Here is a 22,928-nt window from a genome sequence, read left to right as displayed (position 1 = left end):
TTATTGGGAGACATTTCCAGTCTACGACCAGCTGTTGGGATAACACCTGATCTAATAATTCATTTAAACAAAACCTTAGATGGTGACAAAGATTTGAATAGTCCCAGAGAGTTAACAGCTGAAGCAGAAAAGGAACTGATGATGGTTGAGGAAAAATTACAGGAGGCACATGTAGATAGGGTGGATCCAAATCTTAGTTGCATTCTAGTTATATTACCTTCCAGAATTTCTCCTACAGGAATTTTAATGCAGAGGGAAGATACTATTTTAGAATGGATCTTCTTACCACACAAACCAAGTAAAAAATTAAAAATTTATGTGGAAAAAGTCTCTGAATTGATTATAAAAGGAAAATTGAGACTTCGTCAATTAGCAGGTATAGACCCAGCAGAAATTATAGTGCCTTTCACTGCTGATGAGATAAAAAAGTTGTGGGAAGACAATGAACCATGGCAAAGAGCTTGTGCTAATTTTTTGGGAGAAATCAATAACAATTACCCAAAAAGCAAGAGACTTAACTTTATAAAGAGAACTTCTTGGATCCTCCCTCGAATTGTCCGTGATGCTCCAATAACCGGAGCCCATACATTTTATACCGATGCTAATAAATCAGGGAAAGCAGGTTACAAATCAGAAGAATTGAGTAAAGTGGAACAAAGTCCTTATGATTCTGTCCAGAAGGCAGAATTATATGCCATCCTTATGGTGCTTAGGGATTTTAAAGAACCTCTTAATATAATTACTGACTCACAATATGCAGAAAGAGTTATTTTGCATATTGAAACTGCTGAATTTATACCTGATGATACAGAATTGACCTCATTGTTTATCCAGGTACAAGACATGATCAGAAACAGGCTCTGCCCTATGTATATAACGCATATCCGATCCCATATGGGTCTGCCAGGTCCTCTAGCACAAGGTAATGCAGATATTGATCAATTATTGATTGGTAGTGTGCTGGAGGCATCTGAATTTCATAAAAAACATCATGTCAATAGCAAAGGCTTGAAAAAAGAGTTTTCTATTACATGGCAACAAGCTAAGGAGATTGTAAAGAAATGCCCTACTTGCTCTTTTTATAACCAAACACCATTGCCTGCAGGGACTAATCCAAAGGGTATTAAAAGGAATGAAATTTGGCAGATGGATGTGTTTCACTTTCCAGAATTTGGCAAGTTAAAATATGTACATCACACCATTGACACTTATTCAGGCTTTCAGTGGGCAACCGCTTTAAGCTCAGAAAAAGCTGACTCAGTAATCACACATTTATTAGAAGTTGTGGCCATTATGGGTATACCTGCACAAATAAAAACAGATAATGGTCCAGCTTATGTATCTAGGAAAATGAAACGATTTTTTGCTTATTATAATATTAAGCATGTTACAGGTATACCATACAATCCTACAGGTCAAGCAGTTATAGAAAGATCAAATCGTACTGTAAAGGATATGCTAAACAAACAGAAAGGGACGAAAGATACCCCCAGAAATAGATTGCATAATGCTTTATTAACCTTGAATTTTCTTAATGCTAATGAGAAAGGAACAACAGCAGCAGAGAGGCATTGGATAATGGAAAAAACTTCTGAACTAAACCAACCTGTTTATTTCAAAGACATGCTGACCTCTCAATGGAGGCCAGGAGATGTGCTACGTTGGGGAAGGGGTTTTGCTCTTGTTTCCACAGGAGAAGTAAAATTGTGGATACCATCAAAATTAATAAAGGTTCGATTTGAAGAGGAGAAACCTCTTGGAAAGGAGAAATGACAGCTCATCCACAATGATGATATTCATACAGTTGGTAAGAAAAACATATAGAATGGGGGCAGGGTTCTGTTCTTATCTCCACAGGAAAACACCGATTTTTGAAAAGTTCAAGGGACCCTGGATATCTGAATACTGACAGATGGAAAATAATGGCCCAATAAGGACTATCAAGAAAACTGAATAGGTTCTGTAAGTAAAATATACTAAATCATATTTCTAAGTTTATAGAGCTGGTTTTAGAGTTGGACTCTGGTTCAGTCCCTCTCTAATTCCAAGCCTATTGTTAAAAGAAAAACCCAGAGTTTCTGGAGTTTCTGTCTCATGTCAAGAGCCATAATATGGGACAGAAAGGAATATGAGTTTAGAAAACATCTTTACTTTTCTTCATATCTATCATACCTTTCATTAAATACATCTATCATGTCTTTTATTGAATATATGTATGTCTGTATATGTCTATATGATTAATATATGATTATATACTATTACAATCATATAATATATGATATTAATATATGATTAATACATATGATTAATGTTTAAGTTTTCCACAATGAACAATAAGTTTTTCCTGCAGTGACATTTGAAGTTTCCAGGAAGAAGATGGGGCCCCATAACAACAACTCCACCTGGTTGATATGACATCATGATACTGATAGCGCTACTACAAGACCTGTTTTGAGTACCAGCTGCACAAGACGATTCCAACATGCTTAGCTGAAATGATGCACATCTTGTACAACATTCTGGCCAGTCCTCCACAAAATACTCAGAGACTATTTGCAATTTTAAAAGACATTGATCTTGAAATTTAACCATCATTTTGCTTTCACAGGATCCCCCAGAAAGAACGTCGCCCCCATGACAGCTGGAAGTAATTCTAGAGAACGACGTCCCCTCTCCCAGTAAAGTTTGTCCTTGGGTTTAGGGACATCATTTAGGGGTTGGTTATAATTAGTATAGGGTTGAGGGTTGGGGGAGGAATTTTATAAGCTCAGGAATCCTTAAAAAAAAAGAGAGAGGGATAATTGGATTATGGGATAATAGCTTTGTACTTGTGAGTTATTGTTTTTAGACAAATATATTGGTATTGATTCTTATATATTGATACAAACTTAAATTATGTTGACTATTTTATGCATGCATGCTTCTACCTCTGTTTAAAACATTTTTATGTATTGACATATATATATTGTATTGATATATGTATATTTTACCATATTGCATTGTACACTTCTACCTCTGATTAAGATACTTATATATTGTTTATGTATTGATATATATTTACCATATTGCAATGTATACTTGCACATTGTTTATATTTGGAGGTCATATTGTCCCCATTTATTGCACAGTTGTTTACTATTTCAGTCTTTAAGTTAGATAGATATTGAGAATAATATAGATCAATAGTCATCTAAGTTTGTCATTTATAATTAGACTAATCAGGTTCTTTAGATACATAGACATTATATTCAGTATAGATAGATAATCTTCAACCTCTTCAAAGAGCTGTAGAAAATGGCCTTTAATCTAACTCAGAGTTCTGTGGTAGGGAGACACAATCGCTCCTGGCAACACTGATCTATTCCCGAGAGAATGTTGAGCACCAAAGACGCTTCACCTGGAGCCTTTCTTCTTGGCAGAACTGGCCTTTGGGTAAAGAAATGCCCATACCTCAACTACTGACAGAGTTACAGAGTATCCGTAAATGGATAAAACAGGACTGTCATATCCTGCCAAGACAGGATAAGATAGTTTGGAAAAGTTCCTTGCCTTTGAAAATGGTATGTCAGTTACGTTAGGCCTTAGCCAAAGTTGGTTGCTTCAACGCTGCAAACGTGATTTTGGGTGTTTGCCCAGGTAGCCAGTTGTCTATGTGATTTGTTACATGTTCTGGAAGTTTGATTGCACTTCCTAATTACTCAGGTAACATTATTTCCCTTCTCAGATCTTTGATGGGATTGAAGATTATATAAACGTAGTTACTTTCTTTTCATGACGTGGCCAAGTTATTTCTTATACAAGACTTAAGCTAGTTAGAATAGGATATTTGTATTTATTGTATATAATTGTGTAGGTTTGTACTTACTGTATATAATTTCGTAGTAGGCTTAGAACTCTCTTACTTAAACAAAAGGGGGAGGTGTTGTTGGAGTAACTTCTGCTGCCTCAACCAATAGTCACTGAAATACGAGCCCACAGTGCAGCGGGGAGCGACTTCCGCTCCGTCAGCCAATAGCTGCTGAAATACCAGCCCACTGGGGCGTGGTATATTTCTCTTTTAAAAAGAGAAGCAGGGGCTGGAGAGATGGCTCAGCGGTTAAGAGCACTGCCTGCTCTTCCAAAGGTCCTGAGTTCAATTCCCAGCAACCACATGGTGGCTCACAACCATCTGAAATAAGATCTGATGCCCTCTTCTGGCCTGCAGGCAGACACACAGACAGAATATTGTATACATGATAAATAAATAAATAAATATTTTTTTAAAAAAAAATAAATAAATAAAAATAAAAAGAGAAGCAGATCCGGATCAGGCTCTCTTGGTTCCGGCTCTTGGTTCCGGTGCTTGCTCCTGGCTCCTGCTCCCGGCTCCTGCGACTAGGCTCCCTTCCTGACGGTTTATGGTGTATGTTAAGTTTTACCCCCCAAAATAAATAACCCCTTAAAACATAACTGGTGTGGGATTGATTCTCCGATACTTCACTATGTATAAAAGCTGAAATGTTGGGGCTGGAGAGATGGCTCAGAGGTTAAGAGCATTGCCTGCTCTTCCAAAGGTCCTGAGTTCAATTCCCAGAAACCACATGGCGGCTCACAACCATCTGTAATGGGGTCTGGTGCCCTCTTCTGGTCTGCAGACATACACACAGACAGAATATTGTATACATAATAAATAAACAAATATTAAAAAAAAAAGCTGAAATGTTACAGCCTATGTTCCTTTGCCTTATCTACTGCTAATTGGGAACTTGGTTTTTCTGAAAATATTTCTGTGTCAACTGTACCTTATACACTTGCTTAAATAATTTTATTCCTTTAAATGGTCAGTCCATCATGATTGTAAAGCCACGACCCTATGTCTGGTTACCTGTAAAGTTAAATAGACCTTGGTCATCTAATCCTCTGAATCAGTTAACAGTAGAGTTTTTTAAAAAATTACTTGATTGTAGTAAATGATTTATTGGAAGTTGTTGCTGTATTATTGAGTCTAATTTCAGTTGTGACGCTAGCCACGGTATCTGGGAAAGCCTTACACAATTTGTTACAGACTAAACACTATGTTAAAGCTTGGCATAAAGATTCTCATGAACTTTGGTCCCAACAAGCTGGAATTGATGCCAGATTAGAGAATGAAGTTGATGCCTTAAAGCAGACAGTAGCCTTGTGATGTTAAAAAATGAACAAAGATTACATTGTGATTGAAATTCCACTACTTTTAGTGTTACTGATTTGGCTTTTAATGAAACTGTATTAGCCTGGGAAAAATGCAAAATTATTTTTTGAGTAACAAATCTGTAAGACAAAAAATTTAAAAATTGCATTTTAATATTAGATCTACATTCGCACAGAGATTTCCGAAGATGACACATGCTGACATTGCTCAACAGATTGCTAAAATCTAAAGGGGTTAGACCCCTAAGGCTTGGGTACAAAGTTTGTCCCACACCGCTGGCGGTATGGGGATAGTAGTTATTGTAATGGGTTTGCTTATGCTACTGTTTTATTTACTGCTTATTAAGCCTCATCAGTCGAGCATGAAAAAAATTGCTGTTAAATATGTGGATCAACAAACTAACTCATTATAAAAGGAAAAAGGAGGAAGATGTAGAGGGCTGGTTTTGAACTGCATAGAAACTGTGCAAGGGAGACTTGAGGTAGCATTCTTGCTGATAGGCTTAGCAAACCAAGTCAGGAGGAGGCAAACCTCTCCCATCAGTAGAGTGCCTTGCCAATGGTCAGTCCTTGAGAACACAGATGTGCACTGTAGTTCAAAGGCTCTGATTAGGTTGTGGTTTGTCTTCTGATGAGGTGTTTTTACATATTGTATTACAACAACACACCGAGCTTTTTGCTTAGATTAGCTAGGGCACAAAGCTCTTGAAATTATTTGCAACCAAGTGACTAGTCTATGGAACTATTTTTCACGTATTATGGGAACCTAATTTGAATCGTGATTTGAGTATTGTAAAAGGAACACTGGCTTTGCAATAAAGTGTGCAGTTGTAGCTCCTACTCTGCAACCCCTGTGTACTGATTTCTGCAGCACTACCCAGGATCATCCATAACTGAGGAAGTTGGGGAAGGGTGCCCAACAACTAGGAAAAGGTTGTGATGCAGAATTTTACTCCAAAGTCCCGGCTGATCTCGACACTCCAGAGAGTCGCCTTCTACCTAACCTCCTGATGGGCTACTCGTGTGAGCCACCATGCCTAGCTGCTTTTGTCATTTGAAAACCCATGTGGATAGGAGCTGGCGGGTTGGTTTGGCTCTTAAGAACAGTTGCCGCCACATGGCAGCTCACAGCTGTAAAGAACCCCAGTCCCAGGGGTCCAATGTCTTGTTCTGACCTCAGATGGTACCTGGCATGCATATGGCACACATACGTACATGCTGTCAAAACTTTCATACACATAAAATAATAGATAAATTATGTGTGTATAGATGGGTGTGATGGAGCACGCCTTTAATCCCAGCACTCAGGAGGCAGAGGCATGTGTACCTCTGTGAGTTCAAGACTAGTCTGGGCTACAGAGTGAGTCAAAAATTTATTGTATAACAAAAATTAGCATTTTTTAGATTTATTTATTTATTTATTTATTTATTTATTATGCATGCAGTGTTCTGCCTGCATGTCTGCCTTCAGACCAGAAGAGGGCACCAGATCTTAGATAGTTGTGAACCACCATGTGGTTGCTGGGAATTGAACTCAGGACCTCTGGAAGAGTAGCCAGTGCTCTTAACCTCTGAGTCACCTCTCCAGGCCGCATTTTTATTAATTTTAAATGTAAAATTTAGGGGCATTAAGTACGTTTGCAGTGCTTAGCCATCTCTACTATGTATCTATTGAACTTTATCATCCCAAATACTAGCCTGCCTGGCAGTGGTGGAGCATGCCTTCAATCCCAGCACTCTGTAGGCAGAGGTGGGTGGATCTCTGTGAGCCTGGTGTACAAAGACAGTTCCAGAACAGCCAGGAGAAAAAAAAAATTTTTGGCTTTCAGAGACAGGGTTTCTCTGTGTAGCAGCTCTCGCTGTCCTGGAACTTGCTCTGTAGACCAGGCTGGCCTCGAACTCATAAAGAACCACCTGTCTCTGCTTCCCAAATGCTGGGATTAAAGGTGTGTTCTACTACTGCCTAACTGAAAAACCCTTTCTTGATTAAAAAAAAAATTCAAAATTCTGTATCCTTAAAGCAATAATCTTGGGGCTGGAGAGATGACTCAGTGGTTAAGAGCACTGACTGCTCTTTCAGAGGACCCGGGTCCACTTCCCAGCACCCACATGGCAGCTCACAACTGTCTGAACATCCAGTTGCAGGGGATCTGACACCTTCACACCAATACACAAAAATAAAGTTAAATAAACCATAAAAATATTTTTAAAAAAGCAATGATCTCCTATTATCCTGTACTTCTCAGCCTCTGACCATCTCTATTGGGTTTTCCATCCCTGTAAACACCTCACACAATAACATATGTCCTGTGTCTAGGTCATATCATTTGGCATAAGTGCTCCCAATAGGGAGCAAGGCAGTTAACACGATCACTGTATCTGTCAGATATCATTTTCCTCCTGTTGTCTATTTTGGTTGTGAACCTTAGCCTTTAATGGCTGAGCTACCTCTCCAGCATGTATTTTTGTATCTTGAAAACTTATGTTTATTGCTTGGTTGTTGTAGGGGTTTGGAAATAAGGTCTTGTATGTAATAGATTAGGAGCCTGGAACTGTCTGTATTGAACATACTCACCTTAAACTTGTGGTGTGCCTTCTGCAGCCTCTTCCCAAATGCTGACATTGCAGATGGGCACTACCCTGCCTTGCTCGATTTTCTTCCTCCTCCCCTCCGTCTCCTTTTTGTAGCCTAGGCTGGCCTGACTCAGATATTCACCTGCCTGTGCTTCACAAGCACAGAAATTAAAGGTGGATAGCAGCATGCCTTTGTTCTTTATTTTGCTAATTACCTCTATTATTTTTTCCTTTGTTTTTTAGATGTATTGGTGTTTTGTAGGTCAGTGCACTGTGCACATGTAGTACCTGATAAGGCCACAAGAGGGCATCCTATCCCTTGGGACTGGAGCTAAACTGTGAACTGCCATATAGGGTCTGGGAGTTGAATTTGGGTTCTCTGAAGTGTATACAGCCAGTGCTCTTCACCTCTGAGCCATCATTTCTCCAGCAGCAACCCCCCCTTTTTTTTCTATAACGTCATTGTTTTTGAGACAAGGTCTCACACAGCCCAGACTCGCTTCAAAAGCTGGCTGTGTACTAGAGGCTGGCCTTGCATCTCCTCCTAAGTGCTGAGATTTTAGGTGCTTTTACCCAGTGGGGTTGGTCGTTTTATTGTTATGTGGGTTATATGAGAACACGTGTCATGACCCACATGTGAAGGGCCACACACATGCCATGACAGTCAGAAGACAACTCCCTGGACTTGGTTCTATATTTCCACCTCTGCGTGAGTTCAAAGGACAGAACTCAGCTATCAGGTTCAGTGGCAAGTGTCTTTACCACTATGCTCAGCCATTATTACCTGTCTATTAGTGCTTTGGGACAAAACCTCACAGCATAGCACAGCCTAGCCTGAACTCAGGGCCATCCTCCCGCCTCAATCTTGGGAGTGCTGGGCATCCTTCAGCCTCCTAAGCACTGGGTTTACTCTCATGAGGGAGATGGGGTAGCCAAGACTGGCCATCTATAGCGCCCAGTATGGCAGTGATAACTAAGGTCTGATGTTTGTCTTGGGTACCAATCTGGTTGAAGTGTTGTCAGAAAAATATTCTTCCCAGCTTTGATGATGTGAGACAGGTATGTAATTACTGTCTTCAGGAGGTGGAGGAGCCAGCGCTCTTAAGCCAGTTTGGACCACATGAGACATTGTCTTATGCAAATGAAGACGTTACATGTGTACTTGCCTCCATTTAGGCACCAAAACCTCAAACTAACGTGTTTCCCTATTTTCTGTTGTTAAGATTGGGGCTGTGTAGCCTAGGCTGTCCTTAAACTTGCAAACTCTCCTACCTCAACATCCCAAATGTTGGAATTCCAGGCACGGCCGCAATGCTTGCTCCCTGCACCTTTTTGTCTTTTCCACCATCTTGAATACCTTTCTTGAATACCTCATATACCTTGTCAGTTTTGAAAGTGAGCCTGCAAGGAAAAATTTGAGTATCTCCCTTTCTCCTTCAGCCCCACGCACAGCACTCAGCTTGGCGCGCTTACAGGCTGCCTGTCTGTAGAAGTTCCTGATTCTCCTCCTGGCTTCTCTGAACAGCAAATGGAAGCAGCAGCAGCAGCACACAGATCAACACCCCCAGGGAAATATATCCGGGTAAAGCACAGCACTTCGGCTGCTCAGTGGCAGGCCCTTAAGTGGGTTCATTGCTTTTGCTTGTAGGTGGTTTCCCTCTAGGCTCATTCTATCTAAAAATTCTGTTTGGCCCTCTGAAATCTGTTCCGTTTCTTCTAAAATTGTTATTCCACCTAGCCTGCAGGGACCATGTTCACTCTGCAGTCAAAAACAAGAACAAGAGACTCAATGCCAAAGTTAAAAGCGCATCAAACACGCCTAGACATTATTTATTATATGCCACAAACCTACAGACCCCTCAGTAAACCCTCCTTGGGGCCTGGCCCCAGCAACTTAAAGCTGAAGACCTGGGGTGTAGGTGGCAGGGATGGGGCTAAGTGGGGACTGGCTCTGAAACTGGGGTAGTCCCCCAAAGGGAAAACTGTGTGGGAGGGAAAGAGGTCAGGGCTGACCTGGCTTCTGAGTAGGAGGGCTCAATAAAAAAATCCCACAAACAAATGAGGGGTACAATATACATTTGCTACCCTTCCTCCAGGCCTCTGCTTTTTAGGGAAGACTCTTTTCCCTGGGCTAGGAAACAGTCTGGACATGCCCTTTCTTTACCATTTTCTATAAGTTGCAGAAAAGTATCAGGGTAGTATTTTGGGGTGCCTAGACTGGGTCCACACTAATTTCTATCATCTCCCCCAAGTCCCTTAAGGCAGAAAAGGCAAGATCTCCCCGAAGGGTGAGGATCTAAATCTCACTCTTAATCTAGGTCTAGAAAGTCAAATCCACAAGATTTTAAAATCTGTTCCCTCCCCCAAGAACAAGGTCGGCACAGGGCCGTCATAGGTCAGGTCCCAGGTTGGTCCTAGGTTAAGGCAGGAAGTTTAGGAACCGTCCCTCCCTGCTGAATGGAATGCTGGCATGGGATGTTGCTAAGGGTCAGGGCTGAGGCTGGGGCCTCTGCATGGGAAATTCTCCATACCTTAAATAGCTGTGCTGGGCCCTTCCTTTTCTGTGCTGGGACAGGAAAGGGGCGCCTGTCAGGGAACAGGCTGGAACATACCCTTACTTTGGTTCTTTCCCAGAGCAAGGCAGGGGGCAAAAGGAAGAGATAAGGTTGAACCCTCTAGGGGTGGGACACCATCATTTTTATTTTTCTTCCTCCAGTGCCAGGAAAAGCTGGCCTGGCAATCCCCAGAGAAGGAATGGAGTAGTATCCTGGCATCTCCTTTCCTTGGGAGACCTGTTTATAAGGGTCCCAAGTGGCCAGGGGCACAACCTTATCTTGGCAGGAGTAGGGCCAGGGGAATGGCTGTGATTCTCAGATGAACTGAGCTTTCACAGCACCCTCCTGCCTCTCCCTCAGAAATACCTGTGCAGGGCGGTTCCTTTGGAAAAGGGGCAAGGCCTCACCTGGTTCCTCCTCCTTGCCTATTACAGGGGTGGGGCCTGATTGCAACTCCTCTTCCCCCACATTTCCTAGACAGGGCAGTCTCACAGGAGGGTAGGGAAAAGGTCTCAACCAGGCTTGTCCTCCTTCCTTGGGTGGGGAAGTCCAAGGGGAGGAGGAGGCCTGATCAGGACTCCTCCTCCATGCTGAAGCTGCTGCGCCGGCTGCTGGCCTTGGACACAGCCGGAGATACTGAAGAAAGTAGGGGGTCAGAGGCAGCACGCAGCGGGGACAGGGCACCACCCCCTGACAATCCTCCCACCACCCCCTCCTCCTCCATCAGAATGTCCTCTAGCCCTAGATGGAAGGGGTCTCCCAGGTCCCCCAAGTGGTCGCTGGGAAAGTGCAGGTCCAGAAGGGCATCCGAGGGTGGCGCTGGAGGCTGCTGCTGAGGCGCACTCTGGACAGGTCCCCCTGACACATGAAATGTGGTCGTGCTTGGCCTGCCCTCCTCCTCAATGTCCAGCTGCTCTGCCTTGAGGCTGTCGGAGACGGAGCTAGCGGCTAGGGAGAGCAGTCCTGGGGTAGGAGGCACGGGCAGACCATGGATCTGGGCCTGCAGTTCTAGCTCCTGCAAAAAAGAAGGAGTGGGTGCAAAATAAGATGGGGTTCAAAGTCCCTCATGAGCAGAGGAGTGTACTCATGAAAAGGTCAGGCTACTAGGTTCCAACGCAGCCTCTGAACTCCAGAGTCCCAATCCGTACATTGGTACAATGGCATGTTATTCCACATGGCTGTTTCTGTGAATTAAGTGTGTTAAAGGGCATACAACGCTTGTTACAGTACATAAGATACATGCCATGCGTATTAACAAATATTCACTGCTACTATTTTTTTAATTATTTAGAGAATCTCTCTCTTTCCTTTTTTTTTCCCCAAACAGGGTCTCACTATGTAGTTCTGGTTGTCCTGAAACTTACTATGTAGACCAGGCTGGCATTGGAATCACAGAAATCTGCTTCCCTGGGATTAAATGTGTGCCACCATGCTCAGCCGAGAATCTCCCTATTTACTTATTGAACTCGCTCTGTAGACCAGGCTGGCCTCGAATTCAGAGATTTGCCTGCCTCTGCTTCCCGAGTGCTGGGATTAAAGGTGTGCGTCACCACTACCCAGTCAGATTTATTTTTGTATGTATGGGTGATTTGCCTGCATGTATATGCATCATGTGTATAGTACTTGTGGAAGCCAGAAGAGGGCGTCAGATCCCTTGGAACTAGAGTTAAAAATTGTTGTGAGCCACCATTAATACTTTTTTTTAAAGACAAGGTCTCACTATATCTATTGGTTTCTGTTCTTGAATGGTACAGCATTAAAGGTGTAGCCCACCATTCTAGGTATCCTTATTAGTCTTGTTAATGGTGTTCTAATTACTTATTATTTCCATCATCATTTGAATTGAGCTGCCCAAAGGGAAAACTGGCCCGTTCTCTATCTGCCTCCACCTGCTCAAAGTTCCAGCCACCCTCACCATTTTCTCCCCCCAAACCTGAATGCGAAGCTGCAAGCTTCGGTTGGCTTGCTCCAAGGATCGTTGCCGGCTCTCCAGGTCTTTAGAGCGTTGCTGTTCCTTCTGTAATTTGCGGATGTAGTCCACAGATGCCTTTAGGATGGTGCCCTTATTCCAGCGCATCTCCCTGTGGGGCCCAAGAGGGGGAAACACCGAGTGCTGCATATGAAATCTCTCAGGGGGCTATACCAGGTAGATGGAGTATCTGACCACATTGACCACATCACAACTTGAGGTAAACCAAAGGGTTAGAATGCTTCCAAACCCCCCACCCCGCTGCTTGCAATCTTCCACTGGTGGTCATTCTACCCTAAAACCTGAAAGCCCTCTTGTACCATGACCCCTTCTGTCTTTCCCCCCACTATAGCCAAGGTTGGCCTCTTAGTGTTCACATGGGAAACAATTCTCATCTCAGACCCTGGACTTGGATACAACCTTTATCGGGAGCACTGTCGGTCCACCATGTGGCCCCCTTAATCTTGTCCATCCCTGCTCTCGGTGCTAGGGAAGAAAGAACACAGGGCCTTCCACACAGTAGGCAAGCACCATGATTAGCTATATGCACAGTCCCATATTCAGGCTCTCTACTCAAGCGTTTCTTTGTCAGCTGAGGCCTGCTTAGTCCTATGCTCCTCACAGCCTGCTTCGCCTTCCCAACATTTGCCCATCCTCCTTTGGTGGTTTTTTAAAAAGTTTTATTGAGATCTATTTACTTCTATGTGTATGAGTGTTTTGCCTGCATGTATGTGTGTGCACCAACAGTGCTTGCCTGTGGCCCATGGAGGCCGGAAAAGGGTATCGGAACTTCAGCCACGGACACCATTTGGGTGCTGGGAATCAAACCCAGGTCTTCCAGAAAAGCCATCAATGCTCTTAACTGCTGAGTCACCCCTTCAACCCCACTGTGTTCTTCCTGTTGTTTTGAGGCTGCCCTCAATCTGTAGATCCCCCTGCCTCAGACTGCAAGTGTTGGGATGACAGGCCCTGTGCCCTTCTGTTCATTATGTTCCACAACCCTCATTAGAACATGTGTCATAGATTCTACTTGTCTTTTCTTTTTTGGTTTTACAAGACAGGGTTTCTCTGTGTAACAGCCCCGGCTGTCCTGGAACTCACTCTGTAAACCAGGCTGGCTTCAAACCCACAGAGATTCACCTGCCTGTGCCTTCTGAGTGCTGGGATTAATGTCGGGCGCCTGGCAGGGTTCTACTTGTCTCAACTGTCTACATGCTCCAACTAAAGCATCAGCTCCAAGAGGACAAGGGTCTTCTCTTGTGTCTAGCAGAGTACCTGCTAAAAAGCAAAGGCCCAATAACTAAATCTTGAGTAAGCAAAACAAAAATACTGAATGACTAGAACACTTGTGTTCAACAGGGTGCAGATAGGACAAACTGACGTGCCTGTTTGCAGTCTGAGGGGCTACAGTCCCCCAGCTAAGAAAAGGCAGAGAGCTCTTTCCAGGGGAGGTATTGTTTTTTTGATGCAGAGTCTCACTCTGTAGCCCAGGATAGTCTAGAACTTATTATGTAGCCCAGGCTGGCCTTCAACTCATGGCAATATTCCTGCCCCAGCTTCCCCAGTGCTGGAATTACAGGTATGAGCCTCAGCATCTGGCTTAGAGAACTTTTGTCTGGGCAAGACTGCATGGCAGACACACCAAGGAACAACTTTCCTGGTCCAGGGTGCTTATTCCACCTCCCATTGGCCTGGGGTCCCCAGCCCAGACTCACGGATCATTGGACTTGGGGATGAGGGTGCCCAGCTCTTTGATCCTATCGTTAATGTTGAATCGCCTGCGTCGTTCAACTTTCAAGAGAGGGGGAGAAAAAGAAACAGTAGGAAAGAGTCATCAATGGGTAAAGGAAAGAGAGGTATAGGGGTGCTGGGAGGCTCCCCATGGAAGGCGGCCCTTAAAGCAAGGAGCACGGCAGGGCTGAGTGGCAGGTGGGCAAGTGCGCCTGCTCTGGGGCTTACTTAGGTTGTGATTGTCTTTCTTCTGTCGCTCCTTCAAAAGGGCCTTTGCCTCGGTTTCTGGAAGAGAGTGAGGGTGGATATCAGGGCTTCTGGATACAGGAAGCAGAGTCCCTGAAGATGCAGAGGTAGGGGCTACTGGGAGAGGGACAGAAAGTGGGACTTTTCTTAGAGATGGGGGTCTTGCTTTGTTGTCCAGGCTGGCCTTGAACACCTGACCTAAGCCATTCTCCTTCTCAGTCTCCAAATTAGCTGCAACTACAGAGTTTGGCCACAGAGCCAGACTTGGAGTGATTTTTTTTTTTTAAAAGTAGATTTGCCTTCATACATGAGTGATACAACATGCATGCCTGGAACCCAAAGATGTCAGAAGAGGGCACTGAATCCACTGGAATTGAGTCACAGATAGTTGTGAGCAGTCATGGGAATCAAACCCAGGTTCTGTGCAAGAGCAGCCAGCGCTCTTAACTGACCCGCTGACCCCAACGTCGACAATGATAACAATGATGATGAAATGACAACTTCAACAACTTCATTCTCTTCTATTTCTTCTTCTTCTTCTTCTTCTTCTTCTTCTTCTTCTTCTTCTTCTTCTTCTTCTTCTTCTTCTTCTTCTTTCTTCTTCTCCTTCTGTCTTCTTTTTAAAGACAGTGTCACAATATATAGCTCATACTGGCCTTAAACCTTCCACGTGCTGGGACCACAATCATGCAGCACCATACCTGTTGACTGCTTTCAAAGATGTCTTGAGCCAGGCATGGTAGTTCGTGCCTATAATCCCAGCATTGTGGAGGAGAGGCAGGAAGATCGCTCTAAGTTCAATGCCAGCCTGGGCTATACAGGGAGTTCCAGAACTGGGCATTTGGGCATAGCTCTGTAATTTCAGCACTCAGAATGCTGAGGCAAAAGGGCTGTTGGGAATCTGAGGTCAGCCTAGGCTACAGAGTGAAACTGTGTCTCAAAAAAATAAACAAAATGCCTCTCTTTGCTAGTTTTTTTTTTAATGAAAGCATGGTGGCACAGGCCTTCTGTTGCACACAAGAGGAAGTCAGAGAAAATGAGGTGAAAGCAGGACCAAGAGTCACATGAGGGAAAAAACAGGGGGAGCAGTTGGCTTTGTTTCTCTCCTCTGTGGTACTTGGGATGGAACCTAGGGTCTTCAGATGCTAAGTTACCCTCCGAATCCCAGCCTCAACCTGTTTCTGAAAAGCTCAAACCCTCTCCCTAGAGTCAGGTCTAGCTCCAGACATGGCAGTGACAGGGTTTGACTCAAGGGACGGGGGGGCATACAGGGCCAAGACCCTAGCACTTACCAGAGATCTCCCGCTTGATATTAGGCAGCTCGGCTGGACAGGAATTGCTGACAGTGATGGCCGGTGTGGCCACTCCTTGGCTGCTGTACACATCAAGCAGATTTCCTGAGACAGGCAGCTGCGGACACCAAAGGCACAGCACAGCCTCCTCAAACTCGGGCTTCTGACCCTCACATATTAAAAGCCAGAGCCCTCTAATACAAGGACCGGGGATTCCAGGGGACCCCTTTTCCTTCAGGAAGTGTCACATGGTACTTAACAGCAGGAACAAAACCAAGTGAACTTTCTCTGGTTTGTAGGGGTTGGGGTCCACCCACCCAGCCCATCAAACACCTCAGTGGTCTTTCTGAAGCCCTTCTTCAAAACAACTCTTGGGCTGGCTCTGAGAAGAAAACTGCTGAAAAATCCCAGCTCTCAGGTCTGTCAGTTCTGGTCTGACATTCCAGGCCGTTAGCTGCTTCCAGCACGGCATTCCAACCCAGCATTCTTGGAACACTCCAACTCAGTCTTTTCAGACCTTGGTAAATTATCATGGCAACATGCCACCCAGAATCTGGCTTTCTGGAGAGTTCCAGCTGAATCCCCAGCCTTAAGTGTGATCACTACTTTAAAAACCATAAGCTCCTACTGGTCCGCCCACACATTCTGATACCTCAGGTGGTCTAGTCTATTTCACAGCTAGTGCGGCTTTTATACCAGCCTAGTTTTTGCCTCTCTCTCTTACTATGCTAGATACAGTCTGATGCAACACACTCATATAGAAATGGACCCAGCCCTAGCCCTTGGTGAGCTGTCACATACTGAAATCCCTTTGAGGCTTTCAGATCTGCCTCCTAACCTCTAGCTGTGTCTGAAGCAGTGAAAAGTTATGATAAAAGTAGAACTTTGTGTGTGTGTGTGGTACTGAGGACAGAACCTAGGACCTCACCTCAGGCTAGGCAAGCACTCCTCCACTCGGCTGCGCCCCCAGCCCCGAACCATTATCATTTCTATATAAGGTGTTAGGCTCCTGATAAGTTGGGAAAAGCTATGAGATTAACTTGCCAAGGCATGTTCTAGAATCAGATTGTTATAATGGTAGCTCTCTTGCTCTGGAAAGTTTTATCCATTTACGAGGATCCAGTCTCTTGGCCCAATTCATCACAAGGGACTTGGTACACTGCAAATAGTACAATGTCCAACCACTTGTTATAACCCAAGTCTTTGGTTCCGATTACTACACGGTAGTACTGGAATCCCTTGGAACACTCAAACTGCTACATGATTCCCACTTCTTGGTACTCAGCAGAGCACAGCCCAAGTGCCCAGGTAATAGTATGTCTATAAACTCTCCATACTGTATGTCTAAGTCTACCAGGGCCACCGCTCCATGAAGTCCAACAAAGGCCCAAGGGCAGTGGTAGGCCTTAGCCCCATTCTCAATATAAGGCCTATCTCTCAATCTTAGAATAATGCATGGCAAGGGTCACTCATATACCCATGGGCAGTGCGGGTGTGGTCTTAGTGACAGAAGAATGCCATAATTTTCAGACCACCTCCCTTTGTAGGGCCTCACCGTGCTGGGGAGCTGCAGCCCCGCAGTGCCTCCGGGAAGATAGCTGAGCATCTCATCGTTGTAACTGGACTCTAGGCTGATGATCTCATCAATGACATCATCAATCTGGGGGAAGAAGTAAATACTGTACAGGGTTAGAAGAATTGGAAGGGGAGGCTGGGGGTGGGAGTAGCTTAATGGTAGAGTGCTGGCCCAGCGTGTGCAAGGCCCTGGGTTCTATTCCCAACACCCAGCATTCTCAGACAGACACACAGACACACACACACACACCACACCCCCACCCACCCACACCAACAACAAAACAACTGAACGAAGGACATAAAGGAAGGTTACCTATAGACTCTTACCTCCTTCTCTGAGCTGGAGCCAATGGTGAGCAGTGCCATGGGGCTGTTAGGAGCACTGCCTGTAGGGCCAGTGGCATGGGCAGTTTCAGGGGCAGGTAGTGGCTGGGCACTGGTAGGCCCTGGTGGTGGGGTGAGGGCCTGGGAAGCCAGCTTGGGCCCAAGTGTGGTAGACAAGTACTGTTTCACCTGCTGCCGGCGAGCTTGCTGCAGGTGGTAGCGGGTGGGATTCTCCAGGTGGGTCTGAACCTGTGAAATAAGAGAGGGAAGGCGAGGAGGCACAAAAGAGAAATAACTGAGCCCCAGCCTGTAACTCAATGATGCTTAGGCTCATGTGGACAAACTGGGCCTAAGATTGGAGAAAAATCTCAAAAATATTAGTGAATCTGTCAAGACCCTAAACTTCTTTTCCCAGAAATCCTTGAAAACCTCCAAAATCTACCCGAGCTAGTAAGTTCTCTCAAGTTTCTAGTTCACGCTGTCAGAGTCCTCAGAGTTCCCTGCTAAGTGTGATGCCACCCAACAGAACCAGAGACTCTACCACATATGGCTTTCCTACATATCCTCACGAGTCCAGAAGAAAACCTAAGAAATCATAAGCACACTGGCACAAGGGCCGATCACTTAAACACTATCATGACCTGTCCTTAGAACCACATGGACGCTGTCCAAAAGTCACCTGGACCCCAGGCCACCCCTTAGCTTCTGAATCTGTCCTTACCTTGAGCACCTCCCTGGGCACCTGAGCAGGGGGTGGACGACCCAATGTGTGGCCACCAGCAGACACGCCAATCACAGAGATGGCTGGGGAGGCAGGTGCAGGATTGGGGAAGGGAGCAGCTGCTGCCTGTTCCCGCCGCTCACGCCTCTCCTGCTCCTGGGCCTGGGCCCGCATCAGCTGCTGCCGCAGCAAGACCCGAGACGAAGATGATGATGACATGGCAGGGGTCCTGGAGCCCCCTGCAGAAGACGATGCAGACAGTGTAGCTGGGGTGCTTGGTGTGGCCTGCAGTGATATTGGGAGGCTGCGGAATGAGAAACATGGGGTCACAGGTAAGCTAGAAGTCTCTTTTCAAGCCTAAGGGTCAGTCTGTGCTGGACTAGATCGAGAAACCGACTAGTTCTCTGTGTTCCCAGACCACAATGTGTGGGTAGGAGACATAGGTACCAGGCCTGGATGTGGGCCTCAGGAGACACTGGAACCAGACAAAGTTCCATCACTCAGAGGTCACAGTCTGGTCATTTGTTTCAGGGGAAATAAGACTGTGTCTTAATGGTGAAGCCTCAGTTGGAGCAGGTTCACAGAGTAAGTGCAGAAGTTGGGCTCTAAGAAAAAGAGTTTCTTGGAGGCAGAGGTAGGTGGATCTCTGTGAGTTTGAGGCCAGCCTAGTCTGGTCTACAACCAGGACAGCTAGGGTTACACAGAGAAAATCCTGGTTTTTTTTTTTTTTTAAAAGAAAAAGCTTCGCCCAGTGGTGGTGGTTCATGCCTTTAATCCCAGCACTCGGGAGGCAGAGACCAGCCTGGTCTACAGAGTGAATTCCAGGACAACCAGAACTACACAGAGAAATCCTGTCTCGAAAAAAAAAATCATTTTGGGCTAGAGAGATGGCTCAATGGTTAAGAGCACTGGATGCTCATCCAAAGGACCCAGGTTCAATTCCCAGCACCCACATGGCAGCTCACAATTGTCTGTAACTTCTGTTCCAGGAGACCTAACACTCTCACATAGATATATATGCAGGAAACATACCAGTGCACAAAAAATAAAAATAAAATCATTTTTAGAAAAAGTTTTTAGTTTGAACACTTGGGAATTAGAGGCAGGCGGATCTCTGTGAGTTCGAAGCCAGCCCGGTCTACAAGAAATAGTTCCAGGACAGGCTCCAAAGCCACAGAGAATCCTGTCTCAAAAAACCGAAAGAAAAAAAAAGAAAAAGAAAAAGAAAAGGAGTTTCTCTTACTAAAAGGTGGTGAGCTCACGTGGATCTGAAGCTGGAATGAAGTGGGAACACGAGAGTTGCTAAGCCTCATCTGGAGCTCCTAGAAGTGGGCAGCAGGCTCCAAGGCCCCAGACTCCACTTCCTCCCTGCCCAGGCAGGGTTCTGCTGCCAGGAGCCAGTTAGTTTTGAAAATCTCAGAGGTTTCACAATCCTCTCTTCCTGCCCCTCTTCCAGGTCCCCTCCCCTCTCTAAGCGCCCAGGCCGGATGACTCAGCACATTTGGTCTTCCACCCACTAGCCTGGAAGCTCCAGAGCTGGGGGTGGGGGGCTTGCCAGGTGTGCGGAGGGCTGAACAGGGGCTGCACGGCCCTACCCACTGGAGGGCGGGAGCTTAGGAAGGCCACGCCCATCCACGCAGCCAGGCCTGCCAGAATTCCGAGTAGGGAAAACAAGGTAGGGCAGGGTGGGGGCAAGCCAGAGATGCACTGGCCTGCCCACCTGCTCTCCACCTTCGGGCCTCTAATCCCAGCACAGGGAAAATACAGGCTACCGGGAAGGGGAGAATGGGTTGGGTGGGCTCAGAGGGCTCTTGGCCTTCAAGTGGGGAGGGGGACCGAGGGAAGGGCCAGTTAAGCCAGGCCTACCTGGAGCGGAGGGGTAGGGGTTGGCTTTTGAGTTCGTAGAAACTGTCAGGGTCAAGGATGTTTTCTAATTCGATGTCAGCAACAATCCCGGATTCCGGAAGCAAAGAGTTGAAGCTGAGGGTGGAGGGAAGGAAGGAGCGGTGGTCAGTGACTGCCGGGAGCTCTAAAGCCCTCCCTTCCCCAGGCCCTGAAGCGGGCGGGCTCCAACACAGAAGTCCCATAGCCTTTCCCTCTTCCCACTCCTCACTGCTACCCACAGGCCCTTAAGGGTCAGAACAATAAGAATGCTTGGATCCCAACTCCCTCGCTCCAACAACCACAACCTGGGTTTAAGAGGGGGAAACAAGAGGACTTTGGGAATGACAATTCACTTTGTATAAGGACTCCAGGCTTTGCTTTCAGAGTTCTCCCAGCCCCCACACCCCCTACTGTTTTGCCGACAGCTGAATGTGAACCCCTGTCTGTATACATGCACACAGAGCAAGTAAGGGCACCCCTCAGGCTGAGAGTCCATTGTAACACAAACTGAATGCATCACAAAGAGCACTGGGCTCCCTCATTTACTTTGCATCAGGAGCTACCACTCGGCAGAGGAATTCCAGCCTCAGCCAGAGTTCATAGGCTGCTGACACCCATCGGAATATAAGAATGGAATGAGGAGAGGCTCCCCTCACTCCGACGGTGAGCATCTTCAAAGAGCTAGTCTGAGTGCACGATCTGCCTGGCCAGAGGAGCGTCATTCTTAGCTAAGAAGAAACTGCCCTGTCTCCTCCTACTTTTTAAGATAGATCAAAACACACACCCGTTTTCAGTATCAACAATCACTGCCACACAAAACATGCCATGTCTCAGATGAAGGAAGGAGGCTGAGGTCAGCCTAGACTATATAGGGAGGCTTCCTCTCAAATTAGAAAGACACAGGAGCTGCAGTTTGCTTAGCATATAAGAGCCCTGGGTTCCACCCACAGCACTGCAATATCGCTCCCATTTAACTGTGCCCAGCACTGTGATGGTCTCGGCTGTTAGAAGGAATCTAAGATGGTTCTGCTCAGGCCTCCCTGCTGGGTATAAAGGACCCTAGTGTCCAGGCTCAAGACACATACGAGGGTGAATATGTATCCTTGCTGGAAGTGTACGGCCCAGTGGTACATCACTTGCCCACCAAGTGTCGAGTCCTAGGTTCTACCCACCGCATCCCCAAATAATATTCACCCTTGAGTTTAGTCAAGTTTGGAATCCAGAAGGATTGTGACTTCGGTTGGTAAGAAGTCTCTCCCCTGTCTACCAATGGTCTTCTTCCCCTCCTTGCCCACAGATGGGGCTCTAAAACCACTCAGGAAGTTGGGAAGAGGAAGCCGGGAGAGTAGCTGAGTTCAGCACAACCCCGGGCAGAAAGGTGGCGGCCCCCTCCCACACCACTGCACATAAATTGGGGAAAATGGGGGCTGGAGGGGGCAAGGTTTGTGGCCAAGGAAGAGCTGGAGTTGTCAAAGCAAGGCTGATGGAGGAGGATGAGAAGAGGAGAGACGGAGGACCCACCCAGACAGGGATGGTGCAATCGGTACTCACTCCAGCTCTAGAGACTGATTCAAGATTACACCCGGGAACTGAGAGACAGGCTGGGAGGGCGAAATAAAAGGAAGAGGGGGTGTGTGGGTAGGGAGTGGGCAGGGCTGGCTGAGTGGCAGCAGAAACAAGACCCTCCTCTGGGTTCCCAAATAAGGTTTGAGGCCTCCCCCACTACGACGGCTAAGAGTGAACTCTCTATCCAGTCTGCCCGGCCGCCCGCATTTAAACTCACACTCAAGACGCGAGAGGGGCTTCCACTATCCTGGCATTTCTATACAGACTCCGCGGGCGGGGGGCGCAGAAGGGAAAGGACGGGCCCATCAAGTTGCTCCGCTCGATTATTCTCCCTCACACACACAACACACACAGAGACACACCCGGCATATCTGAAACTGCCCCTTAACCCCCCTCCACATTTGTTATCCCCCAAACACAGCACCGGCGGCTACCGGCAGTCACTAAGTGCCCCCAAACAGCACCTCTGCCTCCAGGATCCTTTCTCCCACACTAAAGGAAAAAGATTACAAGATTTCCTTAAAATCGGTGCCTCGCCTAACAGTGTGCCCTCAAATTCATCCCTCTGCGATCGACTCAATTCCAAATTCAGCTTCTAACCAGTTTCCCAAGTTCAGCTACCTCGGACCAGTTTCTGGATACTCCACAATTTGTCCCGCTAGACCCAGCCAAGAGCCCCCCCAAATCTGACCCTGCCCTCCTCAGCGGACTCACTACTCCTTTAAGGTTTAGTCTAAGCGGGTCAGTACCAGATTTCTGAGGTGCCCACCCAGTGGGCACCTTGGCGTCCTTCAAGCCGAGGCCAAGAGTGTCCAATCCCAGTCCGGGGCCCCCCAATGTTCTGAGGTGAGTACCCAGGGAACCTCAGTGTCACTCCCGGCCCCAGGTGGCCCCGCACCTGAGCAGCTGGGCCGAGTCGGTTGGCCTGCGCTCTTCCAACAGCACGAACACAGCTCGAGGGCCCTCCGCGCTGGCCTCTACGCCGTCCCGAGCTGACTCGGCTGCATGAGACATGACGCCCGGCCCCGGGCGAGCCCTGCCAGGCCGGTCGGGCCTTGGCCCGGTCCCCCTAACAAAATAAGAGTCCCCCTTCCCCCGCTCGCCACTGCCTCCTCCGTTAAGCCATGGAGCTAGCTCTGCGCGGGCGGGCGGCGTCGGGAAGATGGGATGGGCCGTGAGTCATCACCCGCCCTGAACGGACCGACACCCCCCAATCTAACCCTGGACGACCGCTTGCCTCCACCTCGTCCTCTTCCCCCGCCTCCCTGGACTGGGGAAACTCCACAGGAAGTGACCACACAGGGGATGGAAGTCTGGTAGGG

The 22,928-nt window shown here is 46.6% G+C and overlaps 1 protein-coding gene across 3 annotated transcripts; it reads right to left on the bottom strand.

The window, feature by feature from the left end:
* Positions 1 to 9,536: 9,536 nt before the first annotated feature.
* Positions 9,537 to 22,881, bottom strand: Tfe3 (transcription factor binding to IGHM enhancer 3). 3 transcript variants are annotated; one of them, XM_048461374.3, is made up of 10 exons: positions 22,505 to 22,881; positions 20,023 to 20,136; positions 18,157 to 18,460; positions 17,439 to 17,684; positions 17,092 to 17,196; positions 15,537 to 15,654; positions 14,227 to 14,283; positions 13,983 to 14,058; positions 12,232 to 12,379; positions 9,537 to 11,313 (listed from the first exon to the last, which is right to left on the bottom strand). In XM_048461374.3, the coding sequence occupies exons 1-10, from the start codon at positions 22,618 to 22,620 to the stop codon at positions 10,870 to 10,872; spliced, it is 1,728 nt and encodes a 575-aa protein (XP_048317331.1). In that variant the 5' UTR covers positions 22,621 to 22,881; the 3' UTR covers positions 9,537 to 10,869. The 3 variants fall into 3 exon arrangements, with proteins under 3 accessions (XP_048317331.1, XP_048317335.1, XP_048317333.1); XM_048461378.3 differs by lacking the exon at positions 22,505 to 22,881 and adding an exon at positions 21,592 to 21,649; XM_048461376.3 differs by lacking the exon at positions 22,505 to 22,881 and adding an exon at positions 21,562 to 21,605.
* Positions 22,882 to 22,928: the final 47 nt, after the last annotated feature.

This window comes from Myodes glareolus, chromosome X (genome assembly GCF_982192425.1).
Source record: "Myodes glareolus chromosome X, mMyoGla1.1, whole genome shotgun sequence".
Classification (NCBI taxonomy): domain Eukaryota; kingdom Metazoa; phylum Chordata; class Mammalia; order Rodentia; family Cricetidae; genus Myodes; species Myodes glareolus.
Note: the sequence above shows the minus strand (reverse complement) of the source record. Positions and strands in the feature narration are given on the sequence as shown.

Bases quoted from the DNA above. Each gene is read 5' to 3' on its own strand.
- Tfe3 (XM_048461374.3), bottom strand. From the start codon at position 22,620: ATGTCTCATGCAGCCGAGTCAGCTCGGGACGGCGTAGAGGCCAGCGCG. The intron at 12,380-13,982 runs GTGAGTCTGGGC...TGGGCCCCACAG, and splicing joins ATCCCCAAGTCCAATGATCC to GGAGATGCGCTGGAATAAGG. The intron at 11,314-12,231 runs GTTTGGGGGGAG...TCTTTTTTGCAG, and splicing joins GCTTGCAGCTTCGCATTCAG to GAGCTAGAACTGCAGGCCCA.